Raw genomic sequence first — 19,620 nt, forward strand, 5'->3', positions numbered from 1 at the left:
ACAAATGGAAGTTTTTAACGACCTTGACTGGCTATACAGCCCTTGTACGGTCGGAATATCTCTCTTTAAAATCGGTCCAAGCTGACTTTATACACGGTCCGATTTGTCTTATTAGTCAATCCGAGCCCCACTCATCTCGGTAGGACTTGCCGAGTCCCATATTCATATGTTTAGTCCCAGCTTTCATAATTTGAGAGAAAAAAAACCAACCATATTAACATTATTGGTGATTATTTTTTAAAACTTCTCAGGAGTTTAAAATCAAAGTTGACTCGAGCGTCACTGATGAGTCTTTTTCGGTATTTTTGTTATTTTTGTAGACGAAACACTCGACTGGCGTACACAATTATAATCCTGGTATCTATGATGAGTTTATTATTATCGTAAATGACATTTGATTTAGCTTATTAATTTAACGTCCTTTCTACATTGATTTGGGAAATTTCACTTCAATATTTGCAGCGATAAGTGGAGGAATTATAATTAGACGAATCGATATAACTAATAGTAACTGAACGTTCTTCAATTGTTGACATTTCCACATTAAACAAACTATCATACCTGTGTCCATAGTTCGTATCTAGTTATTGATTCCAAGTTTAGTTTAGAAATTCTGTCATAAGAGTTACTTAAAATCAGGATGAAGGTGCTAATTTGTAGCATGGAGAAATGACCACCCCGACGAAGTTACAAATTGAAAATAGCAGGTACTCTGGATGTTGTATCCAGAATTTTCACCAGAAATGAGCAAGAGCGGTTTGGACGAGCTGGTGATGGACAGAAGAGGGTATCTCCCACCACTAAGAGCACCATACGATACTGATTTCAACTATAACAACAACAGAAGTGGTTTTCAGACAGTTGGGAACAATCAATATCTTGCAACAAATCCACCCGATAGAATAAATAGAAATTCAGGAGAGCGTCTGTCTTCGGAATACGTTCAGACAAGCAATGACAAATTGTTTTTTGAGGAACTATTGAGAAGACAGCAGAGATGGGTTATGGGAATCATGGAAAGTTCTTTCAGACGAATAACAGATGACATTATGGTACGTATATCGTTTGAAAATCGACAACACTTTCAACGAGCAAAAAACAAGCTCATGCTTTTCAGTTCATATATGAAAACTATGCAGATTATGATTGATTAATTTTGTGCAAAACTAAAAGGTAAACTGCGCTTGGGGGAACGTGAAGGAAAGTTAATGAATAAAGCGGGGTACTATGACATATAAGTTATTGAAAAGGAATTTACTTGTTGCTGAAAAAGGTATGGACGTCAAACTCTTTTCTTTTCTTAATTTCAGTTTTAATTAATGGATCAATATAGTAAATAGTGTAGTTTTAAAGGACCATCGTACGATATTGTTTATAAAAGACTTTTGGAAGATTATACCATGGGGATATTCTATGCATTAACAGGTGTGGTTATAAGTCAATGAGACAACAACCCAACCATCAAATAACCGTTTAAGTGAGCTCTTTTTTTAAATTGTTTCTAAATATATTCCATGTTGCATGTAGTTTATTTGTATATTGCATGTGCTTATAGTATCTCCTGAAATAAAAAAAAGATTAAGACATGGTTTAGAAATATATCCTTTAGAATACCGCATAGTCGGGTACAACAGAACATTTTAGCGAACAATTTAGCGCCGGAGTAATTCGTTTCTGATAGCACATTTTAGCGAAAACTTACCTGGTTAAATAATACTCTGGCTTAATGTTTAAGTTGTTTGCATTTACAATTTATTTATACATGTTGCTGAAACAAACATGAAATAAAAGAGCAATATTTGACTTTTTCTGGATACTATCATCAAATAACATTTTTTGCCTTCCCCTGGGATCACACTGCCAAATAGAACCCTACAGAACATTTAAAAATATATCATATTGATATTATTGTCATCATTACATAGTCATTATAAAATTGTATTCTTTGTACTGTATTGTTTGTTCTAATACTATATAAACTTATTATTTTATTATGAATTAATTTATATCGCAGAAATGCCCATTGATAATTGAACTTTTCACTAAAATGGGTTAAAAATCTGGCGATAAAATGGGTTATACTTTAGCGCTAGAACGTCCGGATGTTTTTTCGCTAAAATGTCCTCCGTCGGCATAGCCTGTAGTTATTAGAACACCAATCAATTGTTTACATAAAACAAAATATGGTGGCAAACTTTACTTCTGATGTATTCTCAGTAAATTATTTGACTGTTGTATACAAGGCGTTACAGACAAAATTTATTGAAACGTTTTTAATCAGGAGAACATTGTGACAATTTCAACACCTATTTTATTTATTTCACGAATCACAAATCAAGTTAAAATAAGGAGATGTGGTATAATTCTAAATGAGACAATTTCCATCTAGAGTCCAAATGACGTGGATGTACGCATCTATAGGTCAGCGGACGGTGGTCAACAATGAACAAAATCCAAACCGTAAAATTATACAGATTATACAACGGTCGTACACAATTGTTTATTATGTCTATGCATCTAAGAAGTTAGTATGAATACTTGTGAAGTCCAAGAATATGCTTTATATTTTTTACTTTATTTTTCCACAAGGAATCAGATATATTTCCTTCTTTGTGCATGTTTTTAAATTTGAAAAGTCAACAATCACCTTAATATTCCTATGGCTATACAAGAAAATATATTCTGGTATTCTAGCTACATATTCAATTTTTCTTCACAATAATATAAGCACTAGAATCATGTAACTAGAAAGAAGAAAAGCTTATAAGCTCTGACATCATCATAAACTATATAAAAAAAGATATGACACTTTTTCAAGAGCAAAAAACAGCGCGAGCAAAAAACGCCGCAAAAATTTGTAACCGTTGAAATTGTTGTAACGCACTAAAACCCCCATGGAGATTTTCAAAAGTTGGCAGGTATGGGTGACCCTCAGTGAATAGTTAAACTTCTAATTCTTGCGCCTTTGTAAACATTAAATATGTTTTCTTAACGATTACCAAATACAATTGTTTGATATGGTTTTTCCTTGTTATAATTTTTAAATAGGTGTTCATTAACTTATATTGATTAGATTGTTGTTTTTTACTTAATTAGTACTTGTGAGCTATTAATTATGGTGTGTAATTCTTTGTCCCAGATACTTATGTAGATGGTTTTTCGTCCGTTGAACAACAAACTACAGAATGTAAAATACGTATTTTTGTGTTTCTGTGTTGTAGATATATTCCCGAGGGAGTACTCGAGTATCGCTCGATAAAACCAACGAGTACTCGATAAGTAATTGTTCACCGAGTTGACATCCCTAATATATATCTTTCAGTTTGAGACACTAATTTTTTTCTCTAAAAAATAGTTAGTATTAGAGATGTGTTACATATTAAACATTATTGTTTAATACAGATAAGATTGGTCAATATTTTTTCTTTTTATGTTCACTTCAGTGTTGATTTGTACAAGGCAAGGGTATTTTCAGTAGTACTATTACAATTCTTGTACAAGGCATTTTGTGGTAAATGAACTGCCTTATGTAGGCCCAACAACACATGTAAAAAATCCCTTTGGCAAGAAGTTTTTAATGCTTGGACAGCATTAAACCTTATTTACATAAATTGTTGTGGCCTAAAACATAAGTTACAATACCCAGAATTCGAAAATTTACTTCAAAAACATGATATTTTATGCTTTGTTGAGTCCAAAACTGACGATATGGATGAAATTTGTATACCGGGATATAAGGTAAAAGCCAAAATAGACGTAAGATATCTAGAGTGAAGTCCGGTGGTATTGTACTCGGGTATAGGGAAAATATTTCGAATTGTATCCAAGTAATTGAGACAAATAGTAAATTTGTTCTATGGTGTAAGATTTTAAGACTAATCAAAGACGTTATCCTCGGTGTTGTGTACATACCACCAGAATACACTGCTTATTCATCACCTGATGCTTTCGGTGAAATTGAAAGCGAGTACCTAGAACTCTCATCCAAATATGAAAATATATTTATGGTCGGGGATTTTAACGCCCGCACGGCAAGTGAGAAAGATTATAGTTTTATTGACGAAAATGATAAGAATAATGAGTTAGAAGGTGTATCTAATAATGATGTATGTAACCTAAACCTTTTTGATATACCCATAGATCGTAATAGTATGGACAAAGGGAAAAACCGTTACGGTAATCAATTACTTGAGTTATGTAAATGTAACAGTTTATTTATTATGAATGGAAGACTAGGTACTGATAGAGTTGGAAAATTTACCTGTAGAAACGCAAGTGTAGTAGACTACTGTTTATGTAATGTTAATTTTATTGAAAACATTGTAAATTTGAACGTTTTAGAATTTTCACATTTGTACTCAGATGTACATTGCCCTTTGTATATATGTGTGAATTGTAACCAATCTGTAAATAAAGACATTGAACAGAACAATTTCATTAGTCAATCGTATAAAAAAGTTAATAAATGGGATCATGAAAAGAAACCTGAATTTAGAGAGAATTTAAATTTTGAAAAACTAGACAGTTTATTACATGATTTAGTAAATGTAAATTTGGAAAGTATTAATGATGACATGATAAACTCTTTTGTGAATGAGATCGGATTAATCCTAATAGAATCCGCAAGGGAGACTTTAGGAACAAGACCAGACAAGCCAAAAAAACAAGCATCCAAAAACAAGGGAGATAAACCTTGGTTTAACCTTGAGTGTAAATTTGAGAGACAGAATTATAGAAAATTTAAACGCAAACTGAAGGCAAGGCCTTCGCCTTTATTATCTAATAAAGTTAAAGAATCTGAGAAAAGATATAAAAAGGTCATGGACAAGGCTATAAAAAAAAAACATAAAAAAGATATGACTCGAAAATTGAAAAATTTTAGATCTCAAAACACCAAAGAGTATTGGAAAATTTTGAACCAACGTGAACATTCAAAACAACCGAATATTAATTTTGAGGAGTTACTCATTTTTTTCAAAGAGCTAAACTCAGGTAACTTAGATCCAATTGACTTGCCAACTAATGATACAAATTTGATGAGTAAACTGAATGATAATTTGAATAGTCCAACTACGAAAGAAGAAATTAAAATGTATTAAGAATTTAAAAAATAACAAAGCTTGTGGTGATGATATGATTATTAACGAATATATTAAGACTTCTGGCGATTTTTTTATTGATGTTTATGCTGCATTGTTTAACTTGATTTTTAGAACTGGAATAGTACCAGTATCTTGGGTGATTGGAACGATCAAGCCATTTTATAAAAACAAAGGCAATAAGTTTGATCCTAAAAACTATAGACCCATTACTATTGTAAGTTGTATGGGTAAATTATTTACAGCTATTTTAAGTAATAGACTTGCAAGGTTCTCTGATGAAGTTTTACTACTTAATGAAAATCAGTGTGGATTTCGAAATGGTTACTCAACTTGTGATTGTATCTTTACACTACACTCTTTTTTTGAAATTTTGAAATTAAAAAAGAAAAAAATGTTCTGTGCTTTCGTCGATTTTGAGAAAGCATTTGATACAGTGACTAGAGAAGCTTTATGGTATAAGATGCTTGTAAATAATATTAATGGTTATATGTATAAAATTATCCATAACATGTATGATGATATAAAATCATGCTTGTCATACAATGGTGAGAAATCTGATTATTTTCAAAGCAACATTGGTCTACGCCAAGGGGAGAATTAGTCCCCTTTTCTTTTTTCGCTTTTTTTGAACGATTTGGAAGATTTCTTTTGTAAAGGGAATTTGAAAGGCTTAAAAACTATATCAGATGCTCTAGAAGACGAACTAAACATATATGTTAAACTGTTTGCAATTCTCTACGCAGACGATACGGTTTTAATGGCTGAATCAGCCGCAGAACTTCAATTATTATTAGAAAAAATTGAATCATATTGTAATGTTTGGAAAATGAAAGTCAATGTAGACAAGACTAAAATCATGATTTGTTTGTAGTGGTAGACAACCTGTTAACCTTAAATTTAATTTTGGTAACTCTGACTTAGAAATTGTTAATGAGTTTAATTATCTTGGGATTTATTTTTCTAAAAATGGCTCATTGAAAGCAAATAAGAAGCATCTTGCAGAAAAAGCTACGAGAGCCATGTATGAAGTTATCAAGAAAGGGAGAAAGCATGGCTTATCAATAAACTGTCAATTAGATTTATTTGATAAATTGGTTAAACCTGTTTTACTTTACGGCTGTGAAATTTGGGGATTTGGAAATAATGATAAATTAGAAAGAGTTCATTTGAAATTTTGTAAACTTCCACTCCATCTAAAATCTTCCACCCCGAATTGTGTTATATATGGAGAATTAGGACGTTATCCTATTAGCTTAGATATCAAAGTTCGCATGATTTCATACTGGGCAAAGTTGATTTTTAGCAAACCCAGTAAATTATCAACAATAGCATACAAATTAATGTTTAGTTTATCTCATGGAAACAATGTTAAATTTTATTGGATGAAATGTATAGAATCTATTCTAAATGATACTGGTTTATCTTATGTATGGTTAATTCAAACTTGTATAAATGAAATTTGGTTAAAGACTGTTGTTAGAACATCTCTCCAAGATCAATTTAAACAAACATGGTACTCAGATATTCAAACGAACACAAAAACATTAAATTACCGCCTTTTTAAGGAACTTTTCGGATTCGAAAAGTATTTAGATATTTTGGAACCCCGTGATATTTATACTTTATGTCAATTTAGACTAATTAACCACTGATTACCGATAGAAAGTGGTAGATGGAAAAAAAATCAGAGAGATAATAGAATATGCGAACTATGTGACTTAAAAGATCTTGAAGATGAATTCCACTATGCAATGAAGTGTAAATTTATGGCTGTAGAAAGACAAAAGTATATTGATAAAAAGTATATTAATTATCCAAATATAATTAAATTTAAGGAAGTAATGAATATGACAAAACAATCATATTTAAAAAAGCTATGTACATTTATAAGGCATATTAATTCATGTGTGTATTATGTCAAAGTTATTTTAGTTTATAACTGTACTATTTATTACATGTAACTTCTGAATAACATTGTATTGACGAAGGTTTGTCAGAATAAAGATATATATAGACAGAATTCCAAACTAAAGTAGCTGTTAAGAACGAATATAATTTTATCACATCTAATATTTGGAATAATAAACAAATTCAGGTTGGTAATTAAACCCCTCTGTACAAAAAATGGACTGAAAAAGGAGTCTAGTTAAGTAATGATTTAATTGATAATGATGGACATTTAATGAACTGGCAAGGATTTCAAAAAACATATAATTTTCATACCAACTTTCTTATATACCAAGGTGTAATTTCAGCAATTAATTCTTATATGAAAAGTCTTGATATCAAATGTTATCAGATTTTAAAACTTTATGGGCCAATTATACCAATTACTATTGCATTATTTTAAAATCTACAAAAGGACCAAAAGACATGTACAATGTTTTAAAAGATAAAACAACAAATATCACACCGCATGCAAAACAACAAATATCACAACCACATGCAGGAAAAGTGGTCCTCAATCCTAAATAGACATAATATTATCTGGAATAAAGTGTATAGAATGCCATTTTACATAACTAGAACTTGAATATTACAGTGGCTCCAATACAGGATCACTCACAGAATGTTTGGGACAAATGAATTTCTCTACAAAATTAAAGTTATACAAAACAATAAATGTACTTTCTGTACGGACTCAATAGAAGCCATAGAACACATATTATGGACATGTCCTTGGCTTATGGGTAGAACTTAATAGATTGGTATATACAAAAGTCTAAATTGAACTACCACTTAACTTACACATAGTTTTATTTGGGATATTAGAAAAAAAACGGAAAAAAACTACATATAAGAAAAATGTTATTAACTAAATATTATATATACAGAACAAAAATGCAAAGTGGAAAAGTAAATATTGTAGCTTTAAAAAAATATCTTAAAGAAAATTTGTTTATTGAAAAAATAATGTTTTACAAAAATAAAGCATTGCAAAGAGCGATCTTCTGCTGGAACCACCTGCTCCAACTAACAGAGTAATTATACAAGTAAACTTTTAAGTAATAAAAATATCCACCCAATCGAGACTGCCTTTTTACCATTATTATTTATTTATAAGGTTGTCAAATGATTCAAAGAACCAACCATATGTATTTATTTTGATTCGCCGATGTACTAATTACTGTAAGTATACCATATATCATTTATATATGCATTTCTGCCAATAAACACACTACAAAAAAATGTGGTAAAAAATAAGAGTTAGCGCATCCTTTCACGGCTTTACATGTATTTTCAGAGAACCTCAAACGTTGTCAGGAGACACGATTCAGTTATCCACGACTTGAACTCATCGTACACAAAACTGGATAAATATTATGGAGCTGTGGTCCAAGATCTTACAACTCGAACCAACAATTGCGACAAACGTATCAAAGAAATCAACGACGATATCAAACAAAACAAAGATACTATTGAAAAGTTGGTTCAACAAGCAAGCCAAGATAAAAAGGAAATAGAAGATCACATACTTAAAAATAATGCAGAGGTAGATATCCATTAAAACTTTATTTATTTGTAATAGAAAGGGGACATATTCTTTTAAATACGTCCCTGACTTTAGCTTTGGATCCAGGGCATTTGAAAAATAATAACGACTGACCCAACGATATGTCGTCGCCAAATTTTCGATTTGCAATGAAAACTATCCGTCCGTTTCATCCACCTTTAAGAGTCTGTATTACTGCTTTGTTAGATGATTCTGTCAATATAAATGAAATAATAAGCAATTATTAATCAATTTAATAACAAGCGACGGAAGATTTACATAAAAATCCTCCAATCTAACATTTTTCTAGAACTTACTTGATTTATTGCAAATATATGCTAGTAATTGGCTCTTTTCTGATGTGCATAACGATTAAAACAAACAGCAATGAATGTAATATTAAGAATACTTAGATTACATTTATAACCATTTCCAGAAAAAAGTCAATTAAACTCTTTGCAAATAAACAGGTTGTTTGTTACTTACGGTGTGTAAAACTAGTTTTTTTTCAATTATGTATGACTATGCAGTAATTAACTATTTTGGCCCTTTAAGACATGATTCTGTAATTCAGTGGTTGTCGTTGGACTTGTTCGCTTTATTTGCTTTTCTTTGTTTGTATTTAGGGTAAATCAGGACGTTGGTTTTCTCACGTTTGATTTTTTTTACATTTTGTTGCGCTTGTGCTTTTTCTAAGCTTACTGTACGGTATTATGTTTGCTTATTGTTGAAGGACAAATAGTGCCCTATACTTTATTAGTTGTTTACATCCTCGTCCTTTGGTCTCGAGTGGATAATTGTCTCATTAACAACCACACTAGCCACATCTCCTCATTTCTACATGTATATGTTTAATTTTACTCCATCCAGTTTCTGTTCATTCACTAGATTTGAAACATATTCCGTTGTCGTATAATATTTTCATGCTTAGTATTAGAAGTTTTCTGATGAGTAGTCCAAATGTTAAAAGGGAGAAGTTTTTACAAAATTTTACGAATTCAAGTTACACAATGCTTGACACATAACCTTGTCCTTACTTTCACTTTAATTGGTCAAAGTTAAGTTTTCGTGATTAGGTCAGCATTTCTTATACCATAAAATAAAGGTCAACTATATTTGGTATATAGAATTATCGTAAGATGGAAGGGGTCTTACCTCATTTGCTTGCTCCATTACATGTAATCAGCATTTAGTTTTCGTTATAAAATCAGTCAAATCAGTTACGATTAATTATAGGTCAACTATATTTGATGATTGTTTGAAAACGTTAAATTTGATGGCAGGGCTATTTACCTTCAGTTGCCATTTTTAAATATCGTATATCAGGGGAAAAATTGTTCTGAAAACCTCTAAAGAGTATAAGTAACTTATGGGTCTTTTACAGCTATTGATGATCAGTCACACACAAAACGTGTCCGCCAATATTGAAAACAGTAGAAACTTAAAAAAATAAATAGATAGATAAATAAACATGTGAATCATCAACTGCTATAAAGTTTTCAGAAGTGAACACATTTACAATTTCTTGTAAGGATAATGGTTGATGGTCAGAACTTTTCATTTCTAAATAAATATTATCGTGTCTGTGTTGCTGTACACTGCTGTATGAAAACCTCTATGAAGTACAGCCATCGATTCTAGAGTATAAATTTCATATTATCAGGATAAGCAGTTTGAGCTTGCTTTCCGTTACTGCGAGCATTCTTTGATAAAGTAAAAATTGCGGAACCCTTTACGAATTTCTATATACTAGTATTATTTTCATAGACAAGTATTTCTCGAGGCTCGTATACGTCTGTAATGTAACTTATATCTATCTACAGTCGAATTTGAAAGGGAACACTTCCATATATGAATTGGAATAGTATGTTTCAAATCAATGTTATCTCGAATCTCTAGGGTACAAGCAAATATTTATTCATAGTAAGTGAAATTGTTTTTTTTACTATCATTCAAATAAATTTATAGCCAAAGGTCCATGAGCTTTTGACTAGTAGCATGTTTGAGATAATTCTACATTATTATCCTTAATTTTTACAGTACATTTTAGAACTGAGTAAAGTAAGGGCTGAAATAGAAGGATTAAGAACGAGTTACAAAAAAGACATCACGGTATCAGATGAACGACGAAGAATTGAAATGGATGATGCTAGGTCCAGAATATCGGCATTGGATTCGTACACAAAAAATGCATTGCATACATTGAAGAACGCTGTGCAAGAGGCGCTCGGGAGAACAGAAAACAAGATATCAGATGGACTAAAGGAGGAGAGAATGGTTTGGCGTCAAAATATGGTAAACATATTCTTACAAAGGAGTGAACCAGTTTCCCCTGTATTTGTTTCACTCACTGATCAGAAAGTTTTTAAAACCTACTGGAACTTTAAAATAAAGGGGTCTAGTGTATATAGCTAAAAAGGAATGAAACATTTTGTATATATTTCCATACTATTTAAATGATTTAGTGCTGCATATTCATTTTGAAGACAATATTGTAAATTTTTCATGTTTTTGTAAAAGTTTCTTTCGAAAGACATCGTTAAACAACTGGATTAATTTGTATCTGAAAGACTTAATATAGAATTATTTTCTACAGAATTTTGGTTAACAATGTCCTTCCTATTAAATTGTTTGTCAAGCCTGCGACATTTACCTTGAGCATGTGGTCAAAGTTTAATTCTTTTTAGACATCAATAACTTTGTAAAAACTTTATTGAATTTCATGAAATTTGGACAGAAGATTTTAATGACAATAAGTCAGTATATTCAGATCAAAATTTTATTTTTTAATTTTGTTTGTAATTTTTTTTCGTATTTAAATGAAAAATGGACTTAATGTTTAACAATTTTCATTTAAATACAGTTGAAGGTTAAATGTATTCAGTCATCAATAACTAATAGTCCCCGAGGGTATCACCAGCCCAGTAGCCAGTACTTCGGTACTGGCATGAAAATACGGATTTTGTGTTATTAAAATTTGCAGTTAAAAAATTTTGGAAATTATTTTAAATTGAGGAAGATTTCTCCCTCATACAAAGCTCTAAATACTTGCCCGGCTTTGGCTATGCTATACCTTTTAGTCCTCTTTTGGTTTATAGCTCTTCATCTTTTTAAAAAGCTTTGGATTTTCAAATATTTTGGCCTCGAGCATTACTGAAGAGACATTGACTGTCGAAATGCGCATGTCTGGTGTAGAAAAATTGGTACCGTTTATGCTATTTGTCAAACCTTCATGTAATTTTACGTTGATTGGACAGAAGCTTTTTTATGATTTAAAAAAAAGACATTCAGAGCAAAATAATGACTTAGCTTTTTGCATTTAGCAACTAGATTAGTCTGCGGTTTAAGTTTCTTACACACCAATTACTTTGTCAAATCGTAAAATAATTTTATGAAACTTTGGCATACTGATAGAAGGACGTAGATTTTTTTGCCGTTAAAATTTGCAGAAATTCTCGAACCAAGAAAAAGTTGGATTTTTTTAATTTTGTATTTTACTGATAAATGGAGGCTCACTTTTAACAGTCCACATTACACCTTTATACTGACAGCAGCAATCGGAGGCGAGACAAAATGGTTCCGCGGAACCCTCAGTTACATTTTTTTAATATTTACTCAAATTTTGCCAATTTCAATCAGAATTGCTGTGTTGAAACATATATAATTTGGTCACCTATTGCAAAATACACAGAATGTTTGTTGAAATTTAAAAAAAACTTATATGTAATCTATTATACAGCGAATTTTAGTAAAGATTGGAGGACTGTTAGAAAAAGACCATTGTGTGAAATAAATTCAGGAGAAATTAGCTATACCTCTTTCAAAGAGATCTATTGCTAGTTATTCAGAAATTGATTTTCATATCTTTACTTTTCATATGCTTCTTCTTATGATTCATTCAATGTATTTGCTGCCATTGTTAGATTCATCCTGCCATTTCCCCGCTTACTGTGATGGTAATGGATTGAAATTCAATTACAGGATTCTGTGCAGAAACACTCAAAGGAACAGATGGAGAGACTAGACCAGAGCATAAGTATAATCGAAGAGGAAGCTAAACGACTAATCGATGCTGTAGTGAAGAAGTTAGAAAGTGTCCAAGATGTTGTAACTACGGAGAAGAGTACAAATGAAGAATTTAGGAAGGTAAATATTTTTATAGTATACCGAATTGCAAAAGTAAATCTTATAGGGGAAATTCGTATTGAGTTTAGCTTTCGATATTTCTATTACATTAATGGAATATTAGCTACGATTTAGACCAAAAAAAATTGGTATTATTTGTTTTGTTTCAAACATTTTTGCGGAAAATTGAAATAATGTTTCGCTATAAGCAGTCAATTTGGTTCAATGTTGTCAAAATAAGCTGTTATGTTTTAAAACAATCACTTTTGATGTCAAAGGTTCTACTTATTTGCAGGTACAAAAACGTATCAAAGATAACAACTATGATTACATATCTTTTTAATCTAGTATATGTTATAAAATCAAATATGAAAAGTTGACTCTGATTAGTAAACAGGAACTTGACAGCTTATTTACCTTAGAGGTATCCATTGTACTTACCTTCTTTCTTAACTGCATTTCGACTTGAAGTATGTCGTATTACCGATCCTTCGTTTATGAACAATGTTCTCATCTAAAACTGTTGAGCAAAAAAACTTTAGCTGCAATCATAGTCATGGTATCGAGTTTAAACTTGTGGTAGATATTTTCGTCCACCACCCAAATAAATAATATAAATAGAACTCGGGGCGTCAAACAGACAAAATAGAAGTTTTTTGTTTGACTATGTGGATATTGAGTTGATTTCTGTTGTATAGATGTTGAAAATTGCATATAGCAAACATTACTGACCACTTGTAATCTCAAGGTTTACTGACTTTTGGCCAAGAGTGATAAAGGAGATTTAAAAAGATTCTTTTGAAGGGTGCTCAAATAATTTTTAGTGATATAGAAATCTAAGTGACATGTTTATTTTTGGTACTATTATCTTTTGAACAACTTTCCAACACTAGATGTAAGACATAATTGTCCTGTACTAAGTTCTAAACACTGAGCCAGAATATTAACGTGGCATATAACCCACAAGACGCCGGGCCATATTAATTGTCACTCCGCTAGGAGACAGTATTCTGACACCGAAATACTAATTTAGTGTTATGCATTTGAAAATAAGTCCGTCCATCTAATCATAAAACATAATGTACAGTTTCATGTTAGTATCAAGCCTGTCTTTTCAATTTCAATGCGTTTTCTTGGATCTCCCTATGAAAATTTCTGCATGTCTCTACAAGCCATTTTTGTGGTAGCTCTTACTCTTTCAATATTTACTCTCAATTTCTAATGTTGCATGTTCAATTTCGAAGTTGGTTGCGCCGACACGGTTTATACGATTTGTATTATTGGAGACTGTGCATGTCGTTATCCTGTCCACATCTTTGTACAGCAATAAATAAAACTCAACATGACAGAAAGGTACCTTGTGGGCTTATTGGCCGACAGCGCTTCATGTGATTTCAGAAAAATGAACACAGTCGTCCATCGGAGAAGGGGTTATGTTAAAATGTGTAGAAAATCTATTCGAGAACCAATGCCCAATATTAAACTTTTAAAATAGGGCAGAAAACAGTGACAGGATCTATGATGTTTTAAAAGGGGGCACCGAAAAAATTAGGAGGAAGCATTCAAACTGCAGAAAGATGTAATTAAGCACTCCCCCGCAATATTTGTGCCCTCTCCACTCGCCCATCCCATGAATCTGCCTCTGACAAGGTTCATACCGAATGCGGCTATCTGATATTAATCGCCCACCAAATACAGACGACAACATATACTTTATTCAACACTGAAGCCTTTGCGAGATACACGGTATATACTATAGAGGTACAAGTGCTTTCCTTTTCTGATATTTATTTTTAATTTCTGTTATGTTTTTGTGATACTGATATTATGACAGAGGTACAAGTGATTTCCTGTTCTGATATTTATTTTTAGTTTCTATTATGTATATTCTGTTATTCCAATGTTCGAGATTATGTATTTTCTATTATTCCAGTGTTCGAGATTATGTACCTTCTGGCACACATATTTTATTGTTTTGTTTTGTCATTTGGAGATTATGTTGTTAATGGAAGATTTTTGATAGTCATTTAAATAACTATAAATCTCTGTCCGATTTAGAGCTTGGCATATTTTATAGACATCTGTCTATTGTTAAAGGTCGTATGCTGACCCATATATATCTGTTGTTTTTTTTTTGTGTCGTTTGGTGTTGCCTCATTTACGTATACTCCACATCTGATATTCATACTTTTATAGAAACACTCTGATTTAGAGATTTAAAAAATAAGTATATTCATCTACACACAAGACAGTTTCCGCCAGTTGAAACTAAATATGAGTGTAAGGTCATTGTGAGTTACTAATTGAGTGTCGTGCTTTTGAACATATGCATGTGCATTCACCTACGTACAAGACATGCAATGATCTATACAACTTGGTGTTAGTATCTATAGCCTGTCAGTTTAATATCAATGCGATTTGCTTCACGGGACAGATTTTTGGTAGCTCTTACAATATTCGAACTAACCGTACAGAGCGCTAAAAAATCTACTTTTACATGGTAAATTTGTACATAGAACTTTTATTTTCTATCGAGATTAAATAAGGTATTTTGTCTCGCCAGCGAAAATAGGATACCCAGTTAGCGGCGGCGACATTCGGCATAACTTGTTTTTATAAAGTAATGAATTTCAAAAGGTAGAAGTGATGGATAATCCATAAAGGAGTTGAAGACACAGTATTGTGTTTTACACGATAAACTGCTGATCGCAGATATATGATTGAAAAATATTTTTCTGGAAATTCTATTATAAGCATGGACCATATAAATCAATTGCTTTATATCATAATGATCTAGATCTGTCCGTTGTACCTGACCTCTTCTTCATGAATCAATTACTGCATGAAAAATAATCACGTGATCTTTCCATCTACGTGCTCATTGAGTTGGTCAGTCATTAACTTCATTTTTATGGTTCATTTATCAACGTTTAGCTTCTTTTATTAGGTCAGTTTCTCAATAGTATATATACTTAATATGGTGGGTACAATTGTTACAATGTGTGTATGCAGTCTGACAAGGTTAGTCTTATCTTGATTTCACTTCCATGGTTCATTAATCAACTTAACTGCTTAAGGTTTTCATGATGAAGTCATTTTTTGAGTTACTATAATTTTTCCATTACGTTTTGTTTTTAATATTGTTATAAGGTTTACATCTGTGCGTCTGACATCGATTCTCTGACCTTGAACATATTTTTATGGTTCGTTGATCGCAACGAAATAGCATATAATAGTGTTGCAAGTGGCGTTGCACACCATCAACCAGTCAATGTCTAGAATTCTATATGGTCCATGCTTATAATAGAACTTCCAGAAAAATATTTTTCAATCATATATCTGCGATCAGCAATTTATTGTGTAAAACACAATACTGTGTGTGTGTCTTCAACTCCTTTCAATAGACTCATCAAGTGTTCAACTTTCCGGTTTTCACGACATGTGACTGTTTAGTTCTGAAAAGTATTTTACATATAGTTTTTAATGTTTCTATTTGGATTAGAGATGATATACGAATTCCCTCTCTGTTTTTTTTCTAGCCATGTGTGATTATTTCGAGATCAGCTATGTGAGTTTGGTTTCGGGAATAATCACTTCTTCAAACTTAAAATAAAGGATACCACAGTAAAAGTTCAGCCTGCTTCAAATCTTGACTTTCATATAGAAATTGACTATGCGGGTCGATTGAGAACAAACCTAAATGACAAAAAAGGATGATTTCAGCTTCACAATCGTGAACTTTCCCTTTCTTTGTAGCATCATCCCACCAGCGCCTGTATATGGAGTATATAGTAGATACGATATTCCAGAGCATACGTTTCCTATCATGATTTCCTTGATAGAGCATTGCTGCTTACAAGGAAGATATTAAACAAAGGGTTCAAATGGGTAAATTTGAAGTCATCCCTTTCAAAATTTAATGGACGCTATCTCGAGTCGCTTAACCGTTTCACAGATGACGACGGCTCTGTTCAAATAGTCGTTACCACAATTCAGTTCTCTTCTCCTCGATTGTGACATTATCGAATGAGACTCATGTAGAGTAGGATCTGCTTATCTTCCGGAGCACCTCAAATCATCTCCGGTTTTTGGTGTGGTTCGTGTTGGTCCGTCTAGTTTTCTATGTTGTGCTTAGAAGACTGTTGTTTTTCTTTTCGTCGTTTTTCTTAGTCAGTTTGTCCTGGACTTGTGAATTTAAATATCCACCGTCCACACCCCTTTCCCATTTTTACCGAAAGATTTTATATAAAAAAATAATTGTATATTTATCTTCTTTCAGGTTGTTAAAAATTACATGGACGCAAGCAAAGTCCAGTCTGAACGGCTCACAGTGGAAGTCAACTCGTTGAAGGAAGAGTCGGGTAATAAAGTACAAGGACTAGAAACAAATATTGAATCTCTTAGATCTGTTGTTGAGGGTAGATACAGTATTGTGATGGAACAAGTTAAGAAGGAAAATGAAAGACTTGATAAACAAATACAGCAGCTGTCGAGACAAGTTCAGACATTACAACAACAAGTTGTTGGAGGAGTAGGGACCTCTGGGAGCGGATAAATTGATGTATTTTAATTTCGCTACTAATAAACAATATAAAACTAAGTGTTTCAAGGAAACATAACATATAAGAACATAATTACAACAATTGTTCAGTATTGGATCCATATTTACTATTGTTTGATACTTTTCTTCTATGTGTTCATTTGGAGGTTATTTTTTATATGATGCTGTCTCGTTAACATCTACTCTCTATATCTTCTTTTCTTAATTACAATTAAAGATACTACGAGGGTCTGGACGGGGTCCTTCATTACTTTATTCTTTTATGTTTAATATAAAAATAAGGAGATGCTTGCTATCGAGACAACTATCCACCAAAGTTCAAATGAAGTAGATGTAAGCAATTTTAGGCAATTTTAGGCAATCGTACGGCCTTCAACAATGAGAACCCATACCGTATAGTCGGCTATGAAATGCCCCGACATAAAAAATATGAAACAATTCAATTGAGAAAACTTACAGCCTAATTTATAACAAAATAATTTATGAAAATTTACATTTTAACTTGATAGCAATTATAATTGGTTAAAATGGTATAAATTTCGGAATTTTTGAGTTCTAAATGCTCTTCAACTTCGTACTTATTTTGGCCTTCTACTAGTAATTTTTTGAATCGAGCGTCACTGATGAGTCTTTCGGTGACAAAATGCGCGTCTGGCGTACAAAATGATAAGCCTGATTGGTATCTTTGCCATGATGAGTTTTTTTTAATAGGCATACCAGTCCTCACAAGATAACTTAAGAAACAGTTCTTACTGCAATTCAAGAACTTTTAGCATATGGTAGTGGGAGTCCCAGTATGTAAGAGTACTGGTATATAAATTCTAAAATAGAACGGGTTTGTAATATTAAAGTTTAAAAATGGACGGTTCAAATTAGAGCATTGGTTTATTGTGCAATGTTTTCAGACTTATAGTTTTGCCTTTTCGGAATGTTACATTTTAAGTCTGTGTCTATTTTGACATCAAAATCTATCATTTTACTATTTTATGTCGTAAATATGTAAAAAAGGAATTGATTTATGGTGGACAGACAGGGTCATGATAATTTAAATATTTGCTTAAAAGGGTATTACATCTTGCGCTCAAATGGGTTTTACTAAAATGTTAGATTTTTTTCATTCTCGCTAAAAAAAATTCCTAGCATTGATTTTCAACATTCTCTTTGTTTATGTACTATTCATGTTTGTATTATAATATACTGCCAAAGTTATTTGAATTGTTAATTGTTATATTATCCTCTGTAAAGTTGTACATATGTTGAATTTCAATTTTATTTAATCCTGTTATATAAACTGTATGATTTTATCGGTTTCACTTCACGTTCCGAACAGAGCTTGAGATAATTAAAAAAAATGTTACTTACTATACAGATCAATGTATTGTCGCAATGAAATGGAATGCATTGGCCTAAAATTCATAGTCATCAATAAATTATGACCTTGGTGAGTATCGTGTGTATCAGAGAATTGCAAATAATGAACTACTGAAATTTGTTTTAGACATTTCCTGCTGCTGACATATCAAGTATCAAATCGAGAAAAAAAAAATCTATATTTTTTTGGATAAAGACATTTAAATTAAATAACTGTGACTACTGCATGAAGTTGTTTCGTTAAGTAAAGCTACACAATGCATTGAACAAATGAACTTTCATTGAAGCCAAGAAAACTTTGAAAAAAAAAATCCTTTTATAAAGAGTGTTTCAAACTATCGCTACAACTGAATTTTATCAGTGGCATACCAAGTATAAAATCATTGCCTTCCATAGAAGCCAAGAAAACTTTGACGAAAGTTTCTATCCTAAAGATCTTTCGGACGGTTGGAATCGAGCGGTTTGACCGTTGTCGACATAGGAAAAAAAACCACCAAAGTTATGCATGTTGAATTCAACACTAATTTTGTTGAAGAACAAAAGCGAAAAAAATATTTAACTGAAGACAAACAGTTGAAAATTGGTTGAAATAAACAAAATTGTATTTAAAGTATCTGTTACACTGAAAATGACAAAAGGTTGTCCATGGCCTTAGCGCATGCGGATATCACTACTAGTGGACGGTCTCCAAGTGTATCTTAAGTTCATAGGAATATATATTCCTGCATTTATCATGTTAAGGAGACATTCAGATTCACGGCTGATTAATTAATTCGTATGAAATATACGAAGGTTAATTTGAATTTTGACTTTTCTACCCGTCACATAAGTATTCCTCATTCCAAACTAAAAGACAAAATGAAAGAATTGGTCCTGCTCAGTTTCAGAAAAAAAGAATGGCCAACGTAGATACAATCATATTATCTTATGGTGGAATAAATCGTACTTTGTAAAAAAAATCACTCTGA

General features: G+C 31.9%; 2 protein-coding genes across 2 annotated transcripts in view; one reads left to right on the forward strand and one right to left on the reverse strand.

The window, feature by feature from the left end:
* LOC127733162 (uncharacterized) overlaps positions 1-19,620 on the reverse strand; it is a 593,316-nt gene that overhangs the window by 411,259 nt on the left and 162,437 nt on the right. The gene's annotated exons all lie outside the window — the stretch shown is intronic.
* On the forward strand, positions 543-18,492 carry LOC127733144 (serine/threonine-protein kinase mrck-1-like). The gene is made up of 5 exons (XM_052242473.1): positions 543-1,052; positions 8,347-8,595; positions 10,636-10,890; positions 12,577-12,741; positions 17,000-18,492. Exons 1-5 carry the CDS (start codon positions 717-719, stop codon positions 17,273-17,275), a joined length of 1,281 nt encoding a protein of 426 aa, XP_052098433.1. The 5' UTR covers positions 543-716; the 3' UTR covers positions 17,276-18,492.

The sequence above is a fragment of the Mytilus californianus genome, unplaced genomic scaffold (assembly GCF_021869535.1).
Source record: "Mytilus californianus isolate M0D057914Y unplaced genomic scaffold, xbMytCali1.0.p SCAF_3, whole genome shotgun sequence".
Classification (NCBI taxonomy): Eukaryota; Metazoa; Mollusca; class Bivalvia; order Mytilida; family Mytilidae; genus Mytilus; species Mytilus californianus.

Excerpts from the sequence above, each read along its gene's own strand:
- LOC127733144 (XM_052242473.1), top strand. The coding sequence starts at position 717 with ATGTTGTATCCAGAATTTTCACCAGAAATGAGCAAGAGCGGTTTGGAC. Across the intron at positions 8,596-10,635 it reads TACTTAAAAATAATGCAGAG|TACATTTTAGAACTGAGTAA; the intron begins GTAGATATCCAT and ends TAATTTTTACAG. Across the intron at positions 10,891-12,576 it reads TGGTTTGGCGTCAAAATATG|GATTCTGTGCAGAAACACTC; the intron begins GTAAACATATTC and ends ATTCAATTACAG.